Genomic DNA, 17653 nt, shown 5'->3' with positions numbered 1-17653 from the left:
GATATTTCACCATTGCTCCTGCCCACATGTGTCTCATGCTCCACAGTCCGAATATTAAAGTAGGCTAAGGGATAACGGTGGAGGCTGAGCTGGATAGACAGAGTGACAGAAAGACAAATGGCTCCAGCTTGGTTTCTCGACACTGCTCTTTATTTTTAAACCTGGCACAGATGCTAAGATTTAAGACCAAGTTAGTGGCGGTTATTTTTAGCTGGCCATTTTTAAAGCACTGTCATCTTGTTGGAGTTGAGGTAAGGTGTGTGAAATGTGTAAAGTGGGTGCTTTATTTTTGCGTTTGCTGGTGTTTATGTGCAAAGGCGAGTACCTATATATGTAAGGAGGCGTGCGGTTTACAGAGTGTGTGTCCTTGTGAGCATGTGTACTTTGTGTGTGTGTTTAATTGGGGGGAGGTGGGTGGGTTAGGGTGTGACATGGAGTGGAGCCACAGGAGTCTGATTTATGTCCTTCCAACCACTCATCGATCCCCCCCCCGGCCCGGCGTGAGACTGAGTGCACTGTCAATAATCTTAGCACTTTGTGGTATTCCTAGAATTCCCAGACCTCCCCAGCTCAGACCAAGGTGTGATGCTGCAGTAAGCCATCTTGTGCAAGATCAAATAAGAGGGCACAGGGCCTGCATGGCAGCGGTGCGTTTGATTGCAGGATAGTCTAGCGCTGAATAGATCATTCTGCAGTGGAGGAGCTGTTGAAGGAAATGAAGAATTGGACGTATTGTTGGTACAAAGGGAGGTAATTTGGACCGAACCTTGCATGGGTCCCTGGAAGCATGTAGCTGTTTATGTGTTGCTAAGTGTCCCCGTAGACTGTTGCCAGGATGAGGTCTATTATGTGTTGCTCTGTGTCTCTCTATCTAGACCATCCATCCCCACAAGTGATTATGCTAATTAATGTTTGATCAGATGATTAAATTAAAACTCAATTCATCCAAAGTACTAAATGCTCAGAATACATTTGTGTCTGCTTGGCTGCCAGGCTTCACACGGCACGAGTCACCCCGGTATCCCAGCCACTGGAGAAAAAAAGGATGACCAGAGAGGAGAGGGGGGGGTATACTAAAATACCTCTCTTTTTTATCCAAGCTGTGGCACATAGAGGAAGCTTGTAATAAAGCAAGCCAGGGGGCTGAGGGAGGGAGGAGGAGAGAAGGGGAGGAATGAGGAAAAGGAGAAAATAAGGATGTGTATGTGTGTGTGTGTGTGTGTGTGTGGTGGGGGTGGTGGGGGGGTGGTGCTGAAAGGAGCCGTGCTGTGGTCCCCTAAGTGTTGAATAAACATGCTTGGTTTAGGGAAATGGCTGCGATAAATGTTTAATATGATAAGTCCATAAAGACGATCAAATGAGTCTGGAGTATTAAAATGAGCGTGGCACGCAGCAGCAGTAGCAGCAGCTTTAAAGGAGGAGGGGGGGAGAGACGGGGGAGTGGGGGAGAGTGGGTGTCGGGGGGGGGGGGGCTGATAATGGCAGGCAGAGCTAACAGGATGAGAGCAGCCAGCTGCTGTGACATCAACATTAACACACTCCACCAGCTGCTGGTCACAGACGTCTTCTGGACAAAACAGGGACAGTGGTATAGTTTCAGAGGTCTGCCATGGCCTCATAATGACATTATCACCTGTGCAACATTATAGCAGCGAGAGCAGCGTGTTTGCGTGAAGCGTCGCAACGTCAACAATCAACCAAGATACAAGGCAGACTTGTACAGGTGGCACAAATGGGTCATAAAAAAATAAAAGTACAGAAGGAAAAATGCCACACAAGAAAAATACATTTAGATTTAACAATAATACAACAAAAGAAAAAGCCAGCTGTAAAATTGCTGGAAACCTTTCATGAAACACCTTGTTTTTTTTTTGTTTTTTTTTTAAAGTATATTTTTTGGCTTTTTGCCTTTATTTGATAGTGATGACAGTAGAGATAGACAGGAAATGGGGAGGCAGAGAGAGGGGGAATGACACGCAGGAAAGGTCTGCCCGACGCGGGATTCGAACCGGGGACACCTGCAGCGAGGACTGTAGCCTCTACATGGGGCGGCCGCTCTACCCACTGCGCCACGCACCGCCCCATGAAACACCTTGTTGCCAGTCCACACAGCACAAAGTCATAGTCCAGTAGCTACATCGCTCACAAGTTGCTGTTGTAAATGAGTCGTGTTATACGAGACTTTTATCAACACAGTGAGAAAAATGTGAAACCGTAAAGCATTGACTGACAACATGTTTAACAGAAGCCCATCCTGGGCTTCATCTTCTTTCTTGTGGCAATTAAACCATGATTGATGTTTGTGGTGGTTATGTCGAGGTAGTTAAAGCACGTGGTCAAGGTTAGGGAAAAGACTGCGGTCTTGGTTCATATACATACATACTGTACGTCCTGGTGGGCAGGGTTGCTAACAGCTCTGTGGTCTGAGATGGGTCACCACATAGTAATTACTACACACAAAAAAGGCAGAGACGGAGGGGTGGGGTGATTCAAAATATTGTCAGAAAGGTGTGCCGCGACTAGAGCGGAGAGGTTCAGGTAACAGAAGTGAAATTGGATCCTTGAGGGGCCAAAGTCCGTCAGTGTCAGGTCACTCTCCTCAGCAGCCTCTCGCGTTGCAGCTTTTGTGCACCGAAGCTTCTGTGGACACTGAAACCTCTATTTGATATTGTGTTACTCTAGCTGGCATGCAGGTGGACAGCGGTCACGTTAACGCGCCATCAACAGCAGCTCCGTTGAACCCCCTTATCCTTAATGTTTGCTGACATAATAAGGTTGGTTTGTCCAGTTGTGCTGCGACTTCTTGTCTGACTGCGGTAAGGCCTCTGCCAATGTTGCCAAGAAAAGCTGCTGCTTAATCATGTTATGACGAGAGACTACGTATGTTAACCATTAAGCAATTAGATTATATCCACTCAGGTCTCAATGAGACATATTTAAGTAGGCCTATGATAGTAAATTACAAAGAGAGTCTTAAAGGACAGAAGTTTATTATGTTCAAACTGGTACTCAGGCTCCACAGTCATCCAAAATGTAACATAAGCTATAGTGACTATTGTATTAATGACATGCTGGCTACAGCAAAACTGAAGTTTACTCATCCGCTGAATGCAGCAATACAGTAGGTTATGTGTGTGTTTGTCAGGAGTACTAATTCACAGCTAATAGATTTGTTAAAAGTGCTTTACTGCATGAATCAGACCATGCGTGGGCAGCAACTTATATAATATAATATATTATATTCCTAGTGTCTGTTGTAAACTGGGATATCATCTTTAAAATATAAATGTACAAAATTTTGCCCATTCATCAATAGGTGAGGTCAGTTGTTTTCATCTCTATCTTGCCCAGTTTTGGTTTGACAGTGCATTATTGTGCTGTTGTTTATTTACTTTCAATGGGGCGGTCAGACTTTAATTTGCAGTTCAGTGCGTATCAATTTGTTATATGACTCCACCAAAATACATTTTATTTCCATACTTATAAAATAAATGACCTTTATTGTCGTTGTTGTAATCATACATCGCACATAGATCAGGCTGAATTTAAAAGCTTCTTCTTGGCAGTCTGTGTTACTTCATGTGGCAAACCACCCATGCTGCACCTCACTTGAATAAATCATCCATAAAATATATTTAGAAATATATTTGCCGAGAACTGTTTGTCAAATGGATTAGCATTAACTTGCTATAAATACATACATTTTTATTCTTGTTAATTAGGTTGAGGAGAGGCAACATCATAGTGCTGCTTTCCTCAGTTCTTGGTAAAATTAGAAAATTATTTTAATTAATAGGCGAGATTGCAGGTGCTGAGAATTTAAATAATCTGTAATAAGTTTCTTCTAATTGCAAAAGCAGCTGTGGTTCACGAGCACCTCGTTCACAGGTGAAACCTGCAGCTCGTGGTTTCCCTCCACCTTCTACTGCGCTTGCTACATTAAATAGCAAGATTAGATTTAGTGGAAGTTTTTATGCATCATCAGCAGCAGCAGAGGGAGCTGCTATAGTTTGCTACGGTATAATCCCTCATCAGATCCTCTCTCATGCACTCATCATCATCAGCAGTAGCAGCAGCGGCATAATTTAGACATCAATGTCTTTATCACTCAGTTTTACTAACGGAGAAACAGTCCAGGGTCCCTGGCTTCCCCTTGATGAGACAGGCAGCCACTCTGGCCCATTTAAGACATGAAAATAGACCGTGGAGGAGGAGGCGGCTCATCTGCTGTGGGGGGGCCTCGTTTTAGTGTTGCCCGCCCCTCCTAGACATCAGAGGACAGATCTGTCGGTGCGGATCAGCAGCCTGTGTACAGCCAAGCCTTTCTACTGTCACAGCACTGCTTAATATTCATGAGAGCAAATTGCAAGACAGTCATTTAACTTTGTGCATGGTGTATTGCCTCTGGGCAGATCAGATCAGTGGGAATGCTTACTCACACTGGACTGGCTCGGCCGCAAATCGTTGTCGTCCGCCTGTCTCAGAACTTCTCTCTGGACTTTGATATCCAGTTAGATTTACCTGTCTGAAATATGATTTCCAACCCTTTCATTTAGATCGAATGGAAGACAGTGAACCTGTATAGTGTGTTTAAAATTTGGGTCATGCACAGGTCAGTGCCTATCTTTAGCCGCTGTGAGCACAACTTGGCTGCTGCACACACATCATACCAGCGCTGTTACCCGTCGGCCCACAGAGTTGAAGTAGGAATCTGTTAAGGAGGAAAATTGCTCTTTGGCGACTGTGATTTTTGAATGTGAGCGAGCCAGGTATGATCTCCACGTCCCAGGCAGACTTACCCTGAGGGCACAGAGCAGAGAGCTGCTTTAATTACCCAGGGTTCCTGCTGTCACATTGTCACTGCAAAGCGCCATGCATGCTGGTGTGCAGTGCTGAGCCCCCCACCTCCCTCCCCTCCCCTACCCTGCCGTGGTGGTGATGACAACTCAGACAATTTCTCTTCTCGCTCAACAGATCCAACACGAGTGCCTTCTGAAATATGCGAAGCCGAATCAATCCCTCTGTCTCTATGATCCTCTCTTTGCCTCCTCTTGTTTGCTCTCTGTTGTTCTTTCTTCTTCCTATGTCAGAAAGTGTTCATGGAAAAAGAAAAGCCAGAGGCAGCATGAAAGAACTATGAGAGTGAGAGTTAAATAGGTTTTCACCAGTCTCCCCAGTGGCACCAGGTTCTTTCACTTAACACTGTTGGAACATGAGAGGGTGGAAATCACACCAACTTTGCTTGACTTCTCCATGACTCGATCAGGTGTCCAACTCGAGTTTTCTGTAAAAAAAAAAAAAAAAATAGCTGCCCTGTGGACGCAAAATTGAAAATATTATCTCAGAGCAACATCTTCCTTCTTGATTCAGCAGAGAGCCAGTTAGAGAATTCATTTGTACCTGCTGTTTGCTCCCATTGGCATTGATTGCACGTTTACTTAAATGAAGCGCCCCAGTGGCTCTGAAAGCACACTGTCATGGTTGGTTACACCCTGTCAACTGATCAGCTCTATTGTGTGAAGGATCACAGCCCTGTGATGATACTGAACCATAGATATTGTTTGTCATATTGTACAGTATATAGTATGTCTAAAAATAGAGGGGTGCTACTAATAGAAAATAAATTGAAAAACAAGAAGTCACGGTTGTTGTGTTCAGTATTAGGTTTGATCTGGCTTTGGGCCTTCAGGTGCTGTCACTCAGTAATGGGCATAGTTAGCTACAGATTTTAACATTTGTGGTGCTCTTTGTCAGACTTTTGGTCAGAAACATTGTCCTCACCTCATCATTGTAGAGGTAAAACATCAGCGGTGCACTCAATGTAAAAAAGCCTAAAAAAACGTGAATATTGAAGATTATTCCTCTTGTATCCATCATGTACTCTCTTTCTGTAAGAACCCTGGAAGGCAGTTGTAATAATTTAAGATCTTTACAGTGATGGTACTGTAGTGAGAGGAATCTTCCAGTATATGCTAATTCACTAAAAGTATATATGCCAACCAAAACTATAACAGCATGGCCCAGAAAAAAACTGCGTAGGCCTAGATCTCTAAAAGAATGAATGAAAAGATTGATGCCTTCTTGCTTTTTTGTTGGTTTAAATGAAACAGCTCTTTCCGTTCTTCCCTTTTCCCCTGAAGATATCCCGATGGTAAGAATAAAAAAAAAGAGTCAATTATAGATGCATATAATGCATTATTGAACAGTGTCATTTATTTCACCTTTACGGTTGAGCTCATGAAAAATTATGCCAATTACTGATTTCCTCTCGGGCAATGTAGTAAGTGATTGGGCCCTGAGGCCGTTTGTTGGGGCATGACATGGTGCTCTTTGTGAGGTCTGAGGGGGTGATGTACCTGCGTCACCGGACCATTTGTGGCCTAGCTCCTGAGCTCAGTCAATTAGGAAAACAAGTATCGCAGTGATACGCACCCTTCCACCAGAGTCCATTTCTTCTTCTTTTTTTTTTTTTCTTTTTTTAAAAATTAAATCAATCTCCCTATCACTCAGCCAGTCTAAATTGAGTCGCTCTCACATTCTTTTCATATGTGAAATAGACGAATATCAAAACAGCCATGACATAAATCCTAATCCAATTTCTCCGATGCTTGTGCAGAATAGAAGCTTCCCAAGCAACCACACAGTTCTTTGATCTACTACTATTCCAGACATTTGCTATTGTACTGTAGCTCAGCAACTTTCAAAGTATCAATTAACTAAGTACCCAAATTATATTCTCCATAAACTTCAAGGTGTGCCAGTTGTTTCTGTCATTGTATTTTTCAAACAAAGGAAATCATATTTTTCTTATGTTTTTTTTTTTTTTGTACTAATGACTCTTTGTCTTCTCCTTGTCACTAACCTTGAGCACTTTGCATGAACCTCTACCTTATGGCTCCAGTCTGTATTATCAACAGAGCACTGAGAAGATTGATACTCCTTGTGCCAGCTGGAAAAAAGAGAATGAATCAGAATTTAATATGACTTTGATGTATTATTTTCATCTTGGCCGGTGCCACAGACCCACTGAGAACTCAGCGCTTTATACCACCGTATTTTAAAAGATTCAAATGGTTTTAAACTTTTTGCTCTAAGAAACTGTACGGAGGTATATACAATAGTTCCTCTGCTGGGAACCAACAGTAACTGTACCTCACCATATTTAAATGTAATCCTATGATAAAAGAAACAATATTTCATGTATTATGCAATACGAAAATCACTCAGGCAGTCTTGACAAAGATGAAGCACACAATAAATGTTTCTCTTTTACATGATTAGAGTCAAATGAACCAAAAAATGTGACAGTACTCCTGATGATATAAGTTGAAGGTAGAAAATAATATATATATATATATATATATATATCATGAAACCAATTTTTATTGAAGATGATATTAAGCAACATCAGAATCAATCGCAGATGCAATCTTGCTCCCAAATTATCCTGTAGAATTTTAATCAATGATTTATTCACATAAACTGTTTATTACATATTTAAATATATCAATCTGTAGTAAACAGTAAAGCAGCAGTGAGATACAGACAGATTAATTTGATTCGTCAGTAAATGCATTGCTCCATATTTTATTATTTGTATGTGTAAGGACTTAAAAACACGCAGAAGTGCATCCCATCTTACTAATAAGCACTGCAAGCTGTTCACAGTTTTCTATGTAGCGGCTAAGCCCCTGACATATCCACAGAAATATGTGCAGAAACAGAGGTGTGTTGTTAGTCATCACCTTGTACAATTCACAGTTGGAACAAACAGTTCTGTGCAGCAGTGAGTCAGGAATCCGCATTGTTAGCATTTACAAATGAAATCAGCATACATATAGAAACAGGGGGCATTGGCAGGTGAACAAATGATCGGTCACCAGGCTGTCCTGATATATTTACCTCATGCAGGCAACATCGGGAGGGTGGTTATATTCCAAATCTGTTTTCTAAAATATCACCCTATGCTGTGACGGTGGATCAGACCTGACACCTGAGGTCTGAGCCGCTGTTGACCATATTGTAGTTTGTGCAGGCTGTGGATCATGTGCTTGTTATAATCCTGGGAAGTTATGTTTCCACCACTGTCCATTTATTTGCCAGCAGGGTGACGCAAAAAGTAGGCTACAGAACTGATTTTCCACAGAAGAAGCCATTAAATAATAGGGACATATCTGGATCATTCATTGTGAATTAGATGTTTTTTTTTTCTCTTAAGCTTGGTTTATGTTTGACATTGTCCTTGGCAGATGGCTGCTCTCTTTTTATCTATCTCCCTGAGTGCACCCTTGTAGGTATTCCATATTCAGACATGTAATAGTTAAATAATAATGCATATTCAAGTCAAAATGTGAATTTGCAATGAGGAGATCTGGTAGGCAACTAAAATCAGGTTAAATCACAGCATAGTCTACTACTAAAATTGGTAAAAGGGAATGTTTTTATTGCAGTGCTTTAGTTGTCAGTGTACAGGCATGATATTATGATTTTGACTGTTAAAAATGTGATTCAGACAGTGTGCACCATTTAAAACAAAAATGAAACCACACATTATACTTCCAGGTTTCTACACAGTATATTTAAAGTGTTATTGTATGCTAACTGCATCATTAAAATGTATTTTAATTCAGTGAGACTTACAGTTGTTTGCTAACATTCGTGTCTCCAAAGTTGCGTTTTTTAGCCTTTCACCACATTATGATACATGTGGCCTGACAACACTTATTGGACTTGTCCTCCTCTGCCTTTCTCTTTAATGTGGATGAAAACTCTGCACAGTCAGTCCACATTATCTGCACTGGTAAAATAGATTTACCTGTGCATATGCTGGCCTCTGCAATACAGAGAGTGCAGAGTTGTTTGTATTTCAGAGAGGTTGCAAATGGCCGCCGCCTCTCCAATATGTCAACTTTTTTTCTTCTTTTTTTTTTTGCAGGGAAAAATGCTGATGTATTGATCCTTTGTGTGCTAATAATTTTGAATGAGTTTTCCTCGTTTGTAATAACAAATGTGGACGTGTGGGTGTACGGTATGCACACGGGCAGGTCACTGGCCTGTCTCATTGCTGGTAGAGAGCTGCTGGAGCAGAGAAACGCATGGAATCGTCTGCAATTTGAAACCTTGTTAGGAATTTATGAAGTGCTAAAATGTTTTCTCCCCAGGGAGGATCCAAGCCAGCTGCCAGTGCCACTGTAAGCCATTTAGTGCAGAGCCTCTGGGCTTGTCACCAGGCTGAGATGGCAAGCAAGATACACAGGCACAAATACTGTATATACAATTATTTTTTTTGCCTGAAATACAAAAATACAAACAGCCTCTCTCCCAGAGTTGCAGGACCTCAGATTGCAGGCATCTGCCGGCAATCAGGGATCAAGCGTCTGTAGATTACTTTGAAGCTAACTGTTCCAACACTGACATTTATTACCCTCCTCTCATCCTCCAGTGAATGCCACTGCACTAACTGCATTTAATGTCATTCTCTTAACTGTGATGTTGACTTAAATTGAAGATGGAATATGACCAAGGCAGCTGACCTTATTTCATAATTGATAGTACTTTATATGCATTTAATGTTCCCAAACTCCCGGGAATAGGAATTCAGTAATGAATCCAAAGTGAGTTATCATCTTACTTAAATAGAAGCACTTGCAGTGAATAATATTTGAGGAGTATTAATTTGTGCTGTCTTATTCTCAAATATCACACTGAGGCACAAGAGGCAAACTTTTTCCAAGCTGATATCTTTTGAGAACATCAATTAAGGTGTTTCAAAACAGGAAACAGGAAAACAATTAAAAATGAATACAGTAAAATGCATAATAAGTATTGTACCTTAAAAAATGTCCAAGAATGTGGTTGTAAAAGCAAACATCTTGTGTTGTTTCTCTTGCAGTTTTCAGTGAAGACCTACATTCCAGCTTATACTTTGTCAATGCATCTCTGCAAGAGGTAGTATTTGCCAGCACCACAGGGACCTCAGTGCCCTGTCCTGCTGGTGGTGCTCCGCCTGCCTCGCTGCGCTGGTATCTGGCGACCGGCGAGGAGATCTACGATGTCCCGGGCATCCGCCATGTCCACCCCAATGGAACCCTCCAGATCTTCAACTTCCTGCCATCCAGCTTCAGCAAGCTGATCCACGACAACACGTACTACTGCACTGCCGAGAACCCTTCTGGCAAGATTAGGAGTCAGGATGTCCACATCAAAGCTGGTGAGTCCACAGAGGAGAGCTTAGCGTAGCAGGAGTACCTCTAGTAATTCTAGTAGTGAGAGAAATAGCAGTCACACTACCAGTGGATGTGGTTAGTGTAGACTACTAGAAGAAGATATGAAAGGCAGTTGTAATAAATGTATGGGGCCTTTTTAAGTATAGTAGAAGTGTTTTTGTAATAGCAATTAATTTGAGCGCATTTAAGTGCAAGTTTCTAAAATATTCATAACCCTGTCATGTGTCTTTAGCAGTGACTGGAGCACGATTTCAATTAGTGGTTTGGATATCTTGCCCCTGATAAGTGATCAAAAAGATAGGGTGAGCTGACCGCTCTTACTCTCTTCTTCATCATAGCAAGTGTGAGCAATGGTGGCCAATGTTCACAGTTTTTGTAGTCTTTTGAAAAGTTAGAATAAATAGAAGTTGTGGTCATTATATAAAGCTGTCATTATATTACTGGGTTGAGGCTCACACTTCAGCGACTTTGAAGTTTAATTAGATGACAGTTCTCTAAATCTAAATAACCAATGTGTTTTCTTCTTTCATAGTGTCACGGGAACCCTACACAGTCAGAGTGGCTGACCAGAAGGCTATGAGAGGCAGTGTAGCCGTCTTCAAGTGCATTATCCCTGCTTCTGTTGAGGCCTACGTCACTGTTGTATCATGGGAGAAAGACACTGTTTCACTCAGCTCAGGTAAGACGAGGAAATACATCAAAACTTGTACATGCGGGTCCGTCAATATGCAGCTTTTGGTGCTGAAACAAAAACAGCGACATACAGTGCGTAATCTGTTAAAAAATAAAGACTAACGTGTAATATGCCAGTGTTTATATTCAAATAACATTGCGTGACTTTGTTCAAGGAATATCAGTTATTACAGATCACAAAGTAAAGTCTGTTTGTCGGCCACTGTGGCACTGACATATTTGTTAGATTAAATGTTTGACAGATAGAGAGGTGTGCTGCCTGTCTTTTGGCTGTTTATCCCAATCCCCCCTCCCTCCCTGCACTGCTCTGCTCTGCTCCGCTCCCTGCTCTTTGGACACCATGTTCTGTTTCACTGTGAGTCATCTTCTTACCTGTTTAGTGTTGTAGTCTGCAATTACTGAGGCTCTGCAGCTCCGTAGCCCTTGTCCTCTCACTAGCCAGCGGATGTTGATAGCTGTCACGTTGAATCACAGGGCTTCTCTCTCCTATGCACACTCCACCTCAGCCAACTCCATTTTGAGTCCAGCAAGGGGTAAAGTGGAACAGTTTACATAGCATCATTGACCTAGTTACCCTCCTTGTCTGAATCCAGTGGCGCAGCATGATAACGCAAGACACCAGAATGTTCTGCGGGTTGGATTTTTTACTCAAGTTAAATGGGATGCTTATCTCTTTGATTGCTCCATGTACTGCCCGCTGGCTGATTTTGCTTCATACTGGGGCATTTAGGGACCTGTAAGTGAGCACTTGATGTCATTTGACTGAGGGCAGAATCTGGGACGGTGTTTTGGTGGCATTTTAAATGTGTCTGCTCAAGCATGAAGATGTGTCTTCTGATCCATGCCAGCGACTTATTTACTCGAGGTTACTCCAGTTACTCCCTGCGAGCTGCCAGTTGAAGACATTGGCTAATGTCACGGAGAGCGCGCAAATATGCAGCATGCAGATATGATTAGGTTCTGTAAATGAAATGAATCATGTAGACAAGACTGAGAGATGATGTTTATCTCAACTGGGGTAGGAAAAATATGTCCATTATGGCTTTAACAGATCTCCATCAGAGTTTTGGATTGAAGTTGTAGGAATATAAATGATATAATAAAATGCAAAGAGGTTATGTATCTCTTCATTTACATGTGCAATTTCTTTATATTGAAAAACCAGACATTGCCAATCATTTCTTAAATCGCCTCTTGTTGGACTGCCTACAATGACATCTTTCCTTTTTTTCCAGCAAGTCTGACAGTCTATAGAATATGCAGTGAAGTTTTGATGGATTATATTGTATGCTCTGTGTTCTTTTGAGTTCTTTCACAAGCATTCAAAAGAACAACGATATTGGATTGTCCGTGTTTACTCCAATAAGTATTGCAGCAGGCGAGTGCTGTCAAAAGCATGAGCACACGGTCAAAATCACTGCTGCTCCATGATAAATATTTGATGGTAGATTCTGATGCATGAGCAGATTCACCTCGCGCTGTTATGGAGAGGGTATGTTTACTCTAGGAGCGAGGGTTAGAAGGATGTGTGCGCGAGTTTGTTTGTGCATGAGCAAAAAGCAGGAGAGACCATAAGGGCACCAACAGGGCTCGACAATGGCAACTGGGTGCAGTTTGACCCAGCCTAGTTGTGCGACTCCTTCTCCAGCCCTTGTTTTCTGTTCTTTCTTTTTTTTTCTTCTTTTTTTCAATTTTTCATGAAAGAAGACGTGGTCTCAGTGGACACAAGATAAAGCTATCCCACAGCCACACTGAATTATTAATCTCAGGTTTTTGTTGGGAACGGTAACATCAAGCGCACTTCCCTACCCTTGCATTGTGCATCATAATGTGAGGAAGAACAGTCGGTGCTCGAGATATTTCTCTCACTAGAGGGTGAGAGCACATCGTTAATGCTTGGTGAAAAATATTGGGCTGATGATGTCACCTAATTGTTCTCATATTACGGTTTAACACCACTGACTGTGTGTTGCCCGTGGTTGTTTAAAAAATCGCCTGGTGCTTTTTAAGATCGGTAACTTACATCCAGAGAGGAAAGTGGCTTAAATCATGGCTGCAAAATCTTTGAATATCTAGTGATCCACATTAGGGTCAAAAATAGATGCATAATTACAGACCAGGGCCTGTCTTAATTAATCAGCTGTGATTGAAAAGTTAATTACAATATGAATTACCTCTCAGAATGAGGACTGCTTAGTAGTCATTTGAAGCAGCCTGTTTTCAATGTGAATGAGCACGACGCAAGCTCACTGGGTCCTAATGTTGCCACTAACATACCATTAACCCGTCATGAATTTTAAAATGGATCTCGCAGCACGAGCTTTCAAATGCCCGGCTCCGATCGCCTCCTCGCTGCTTTTGATAAACAATTGACAGAGCTAATAGAGAGATGAAAGAGGCAAAAAAAAAGAGAAAAGAAAGTGGAGCGGGGAGAGGAGGAGTTGAGCTGTGTCCTACTGTGTTGCTGCCAGGATTTTTTATATGGTGGACCTTTTATTGAATACATATGTGTACGCACCTTTGTGTGTCAGAGCATATGTGTGTGTGTGTGTGTGTGTGTGTGGATTTAGTGGTGTTTTTCCTGTGTGTTTTCAAGTGGCCGTGCTTTTGAAAGAGGATGGAGCTCGGATGGTGTGTGTGTTTTTGTGTTGTCGTTTTTTCCCCATCTGCCTACCTTTTGTCTCATCATTTATGATATAAGGGAGTGTAATGAGCTTGTCGGCCTTGGTTGCAGACAAGAGCTTCAGCGAAGCCAGTGTTCAGATACTAAATGACCTGCAAACAACATGTTGTCACTAAGACCTTGTGCTCCCCTTTAAGATGCGTGCATCTGTATATTGGGCAATTAGAGCATACATGCTGTCTGCTTGCAGTACTGTAACATTACAGCTGTTGAGTCGTCCTAATGTACAGAATTACAGTAGTCACGACCTATCAGCTCAGGGTTGCTGCAGATTATTTTCCCCTGTAGCCAACTTGTACAATTGTGTGTAACCTCCACACAGTAAGTTCTTATTGACTTTTCCTATGTTTTACAGATATAGAAGCAACATTAGCGTAGAGTCAACACAATCTCTGTAGCAACTGATGCTCACATTGCTGCTCTCAGAGCTTTTATTATTAACACTTCTATCCCTTTATATCTTTTTCTGCAAGTGTGGGCATCTTGCAAATGATACTACATCATTAGAAATGGATTATACAGTAGGATGTCAGACAGATGTCTTCTAGACATCTAATCCACACTAAGGTTACATGTTTTCCTGGAGTTGAAGTGAAGTGATAGGTTGATTCATGTGTTACTCACTCAACATTGAGTGAAACTAAATTTTTAAAGTCATTTTTTACTAAATTCAAGACAAAAACACTTGTCTCTTCAATTTCTCTTTGTCTTCTCTGATATTAAATTGAATTTCTTTGAGTTTCAATTTGTTGGTCAGACACAACAAGACATTTAAATACATCTGCAGAGTTTGTGATGGGTATTTCTGCAATTTGCTGTATAGTTGAAGATCCCCAAACATTTTTAAACACTTTTCAGTCAGTGAGCCCACATTTGACTCATTGTTTTCACATAACAAATGTGATTGTACCTCTATGGGCCAAGGCAGCAGTACACCCAAACCTTCATCCAGCTACTCATCCAGTTGGAAGCCTGACACAGCTGCAGATTAGGAAGTACAGGCCAGACAGGCAGCCTGTGTAACACCCCAGGAGAGGAAGGAGGTGAGGAGAGGTGAGGAATGATGGGGAGAAAAAAGAGGAAGAGAAAAGAGGAATAGATGTAGAGAGGTCTCCTCTGGCTCGGCAAGATAGGGTCTCCTACTTGGAACAAACATGCAGGCCTTTCATCTTTTCAGACTGAAGATTAGACCAGAGATGGAGGTTGGGAAGCTTTGTTCTGTCTTAAGACACAGGCTCAGTGGAGAGGGATGACTCCATAAGCTGTTCCTACTTCTTGGATGTGTCTCCATACTCCATGATCTTAACTGTTTTGCCTTTTTTTCCCCTGAGGTGTGGGCAATATTATTACATTTTTCATGAAAAAGTATAAATCTGTCAATCACACACTGGACGGCTTCATGGCAATTTTTGCAACTGGTATTTTCATGTTGACATTTTTACACCCAGGCTTTAATCTGACAGGTAATACATTTGTTTCCTTTAGAGATACAGTGGCTCATCGATTAGCTGATTATATGAGTAAATTAATAGACTGTTTTCATTTCTTTTTGGTTGTTTATCTCATTTTTAAGCAAAAACACTAAACATCCAATGGTTCCATTCTCTATTACATGTGAAGCTTTACTTTATTGTACATGTTAGTAAACAAATACAGAGTCTATTTTTTCCCCCACTTTTCTCTTTTCATTCTTTCCTTTTAACTGTTTTCCTCTTTTCTTTCTTTTCATCTTCTCTTCTCTTCTCTTTTCCATCCTTCACTCCTCCTCCACTATCGGCCTTCTCTCCTCTGTTCTCATCTCATTGCATAACCTGTTTGGCACAGCGCCCCAGTCAATTTCCTCCTGCATGGAAAATGCTGTTTTTTTTATTTGCTTTATGCAAATAAGTCCATCCAATACTCACGGCATCAGTAAAAAAAATCTCCAGTTACATTTTTCAGTCACATTCACGTCGGCCGCCTCCCAACTGTGCGTTTAGCATTAAAGTGATGAAAGTGCCTCAGCACTCTTGTATTCTGCTCACTCCTCTCTCATGGGTTCTTGTGAGTGCTTATAGAGGCTAATTAAACAGTTTGCTTGCTAATAGAATCACAGTCTTATCCAGCCACCAGCTCAGTCGCGGGAATGTTAAGGATGTCTTCAAAGGGGCCACTGTAGCGGTTTGGTTTACAGGATCAATGCTCAGCAGGAATTTATCATGCCAGTGATGTGCCACCACCTCCATTTTTCACTGAGATTGACAGTGAGGGCACTGGGAGGCAGGCGGAGACAGGGCTGTAAATTCAACACACCCAAAGTCAGGCCAACCTTGAAAAGAGGGCACGGTTGTAGAAATGAGCTCGGGAGGAATGAAGATGCGAAGAAATGTAGAGGAATAGAGCCCAGATTAGAGGGAGGGAAGTTAGAAGAGAGTTGGAAACAAGAGAACAAGGAGGAGATTTGAAAGGTGGATAGGAGGAGAGTGGGCGAGGCTTTTTCTTTGGTAAACAAAGGACTGCATCACATTAGACACACAATCTTCCTCTTTCCCTTCACATTCAGTCTCTCCTCCTTCAGTCTGCCTCTCCTCCTCAATCTCAGTCTCCCTCCAGTTTTCCGTCTGTCTTTCTCACACAAACATGGTGTGTTGATCTTGTTGTTAGGGGGCTGGAAAATGGGTCACGGCTCAAGCAGGAGTGCATGATCCCCTGCATGTAAGGACATAGCAATTCAGAGGAAGCTCCAGATATTAACATGTACGTGTGCAATTTACATGTGCGGAAAATACACTGGACATGGATGCATCTGAGTTTGTGTTTCTGTTTGTGCATGGATGTGTGTGATTTTTTTTCTTTGCATGCTAACCCACCCATTCTGCAGAGAAATCCTATGAAAACAACACAGCCTATCATTTTGACCCCCCGTCCCCCCCCACCCTCCTCCTCCCACACAGATCAGCAGTTAGTGAAATGCTGACCCTTGTCTTTCACTGCACCCCTTTTCCCAGTCCACTCATACGCAGCTGCCTGAAAGCTAAGGGAGAAGGGGTGCTTATTGTTTGCACAGTATGTGCGTCTGTATAGGTGCTGCTGCTGCTGCTGCTTTTATTTTCATTAATATGTACAGTCACTGTCTGCACATGTGAGTGAAAGTGTGATACTGTCAAGTAGAAAGCGTTTGGGGGCAAGGGAGTGTGTGTGCATGTGTGTGGTGTTGGGGCACTATCCTGAAAGAAATTTGAAAAAAAAAAGAAAAAAAGAAAAGAGCAAAGAAAAAAAAATCAATAGTTGTGTGCATTAATCACGCTGCTGCCACAGAGAATTATGGGAACATGAGCTGAAGGATGCATTTTGTGCATTTGCAACATATGAGTGCTGTGTGAAGGGGAGTTTGGGGAATTGGAAGAGGACAAGACAAGACCCTTTTAGTCAGAAGTGAGGTTAGAGAGGAGATAGTTGGGGGGTTGTTTTCTTCATGCATTGTGTGCACAGTGTGTCTTACTGTTGTGGAAGGCTTAACCCGCTGTCTTTTGTAAAGCTCGCCTCATAACCGCATTCATACAGTGTTATTTTGAAAGCTTTGATGTTACAGCTTTTTAAATAGCCCTGATTACATTTTTGATTTAAAGCTTTGATAATACGTTGTATTTACAGGGGTTTGTTGTTGCTCGCATTTTTAATCTTTTTTACATTTGTTCCACATCTTCCCTCAGCTATGAGGATTGCCATTTTGAAAGTAGAAAATCTTGCGCTCTTCTGACTTTCTGTTTGAGCTGGTGCTGTTTGAAGTCTCCATCTTAGCTGTGGTGAAGGCTTGAGGACGTGATACATATTTGATAAGGATCAATAGCAGGGCTACTGAGACAGAGATGGAGGGAAATCGATCTTGGACTGGGCTTCCCAAAAGCATCTTAAACCTAAGGTCATCTTCGGAGCGTCCGCATGGCTCAGACTAGTAATCTATGCTGAAATACAATGCAAATGTTTAATTCTTGGCTGCTTTCACATTCTCTTTCATGATAGTGAAAGTGAAGTGATGAAATGAAGTGTAAACAACAGCAGAAGGGCTGCT

The 17653-nt window shown here is 41.9% G+C and overlaps 1 protein-coding gene across 4 annotated transcripts in view; it reads left to right on the top strand.

Annotated features, from left to right (window-relative positions):
• dscamb (Down syndrome cell adhesion molecule b) overlaps positions 1 to 17653 on the top strand; it is a 121311-nt gene that overhangs the window by 19212 nt on the left and 84446 nt on the right. For all 4 annotated transcript variants that reach the window (XM_085795288.1, XM_085795287.1, XM_085795286.1 and 1 more), the window contains 2 exons: positions 9893 to 10210; positions 10759 to 10905. In XM_085795288.1, coding sequence (XP_085651414.1) covers positions 9893 to 10210; positions 10759 to 10905 — 465 coding nt within the window. The remainder of the gene's footprint in view (positions 1 to 9892; positions 10211 to 10758; positions 10906 to 17653) is intronic.

The sequence above is a fragment of the Trachurus japonicus genome, chromosome 13, assembly GCF_045865225.1.
Source record: "Trachurus japonicus isolate A0001 chromosome 13, Traja_1.0".
Lineage (NCBI taxonomy): Eukaryota > Metazoa > Chordata > Actinopteri > Carangiformes > Carangidae > Trachurus > Trachurus japonicus.
Note: the sequence above shows the minus strand (reverse complement) of the source record. Positions and strands in the feature narration are given on the sequence as shown.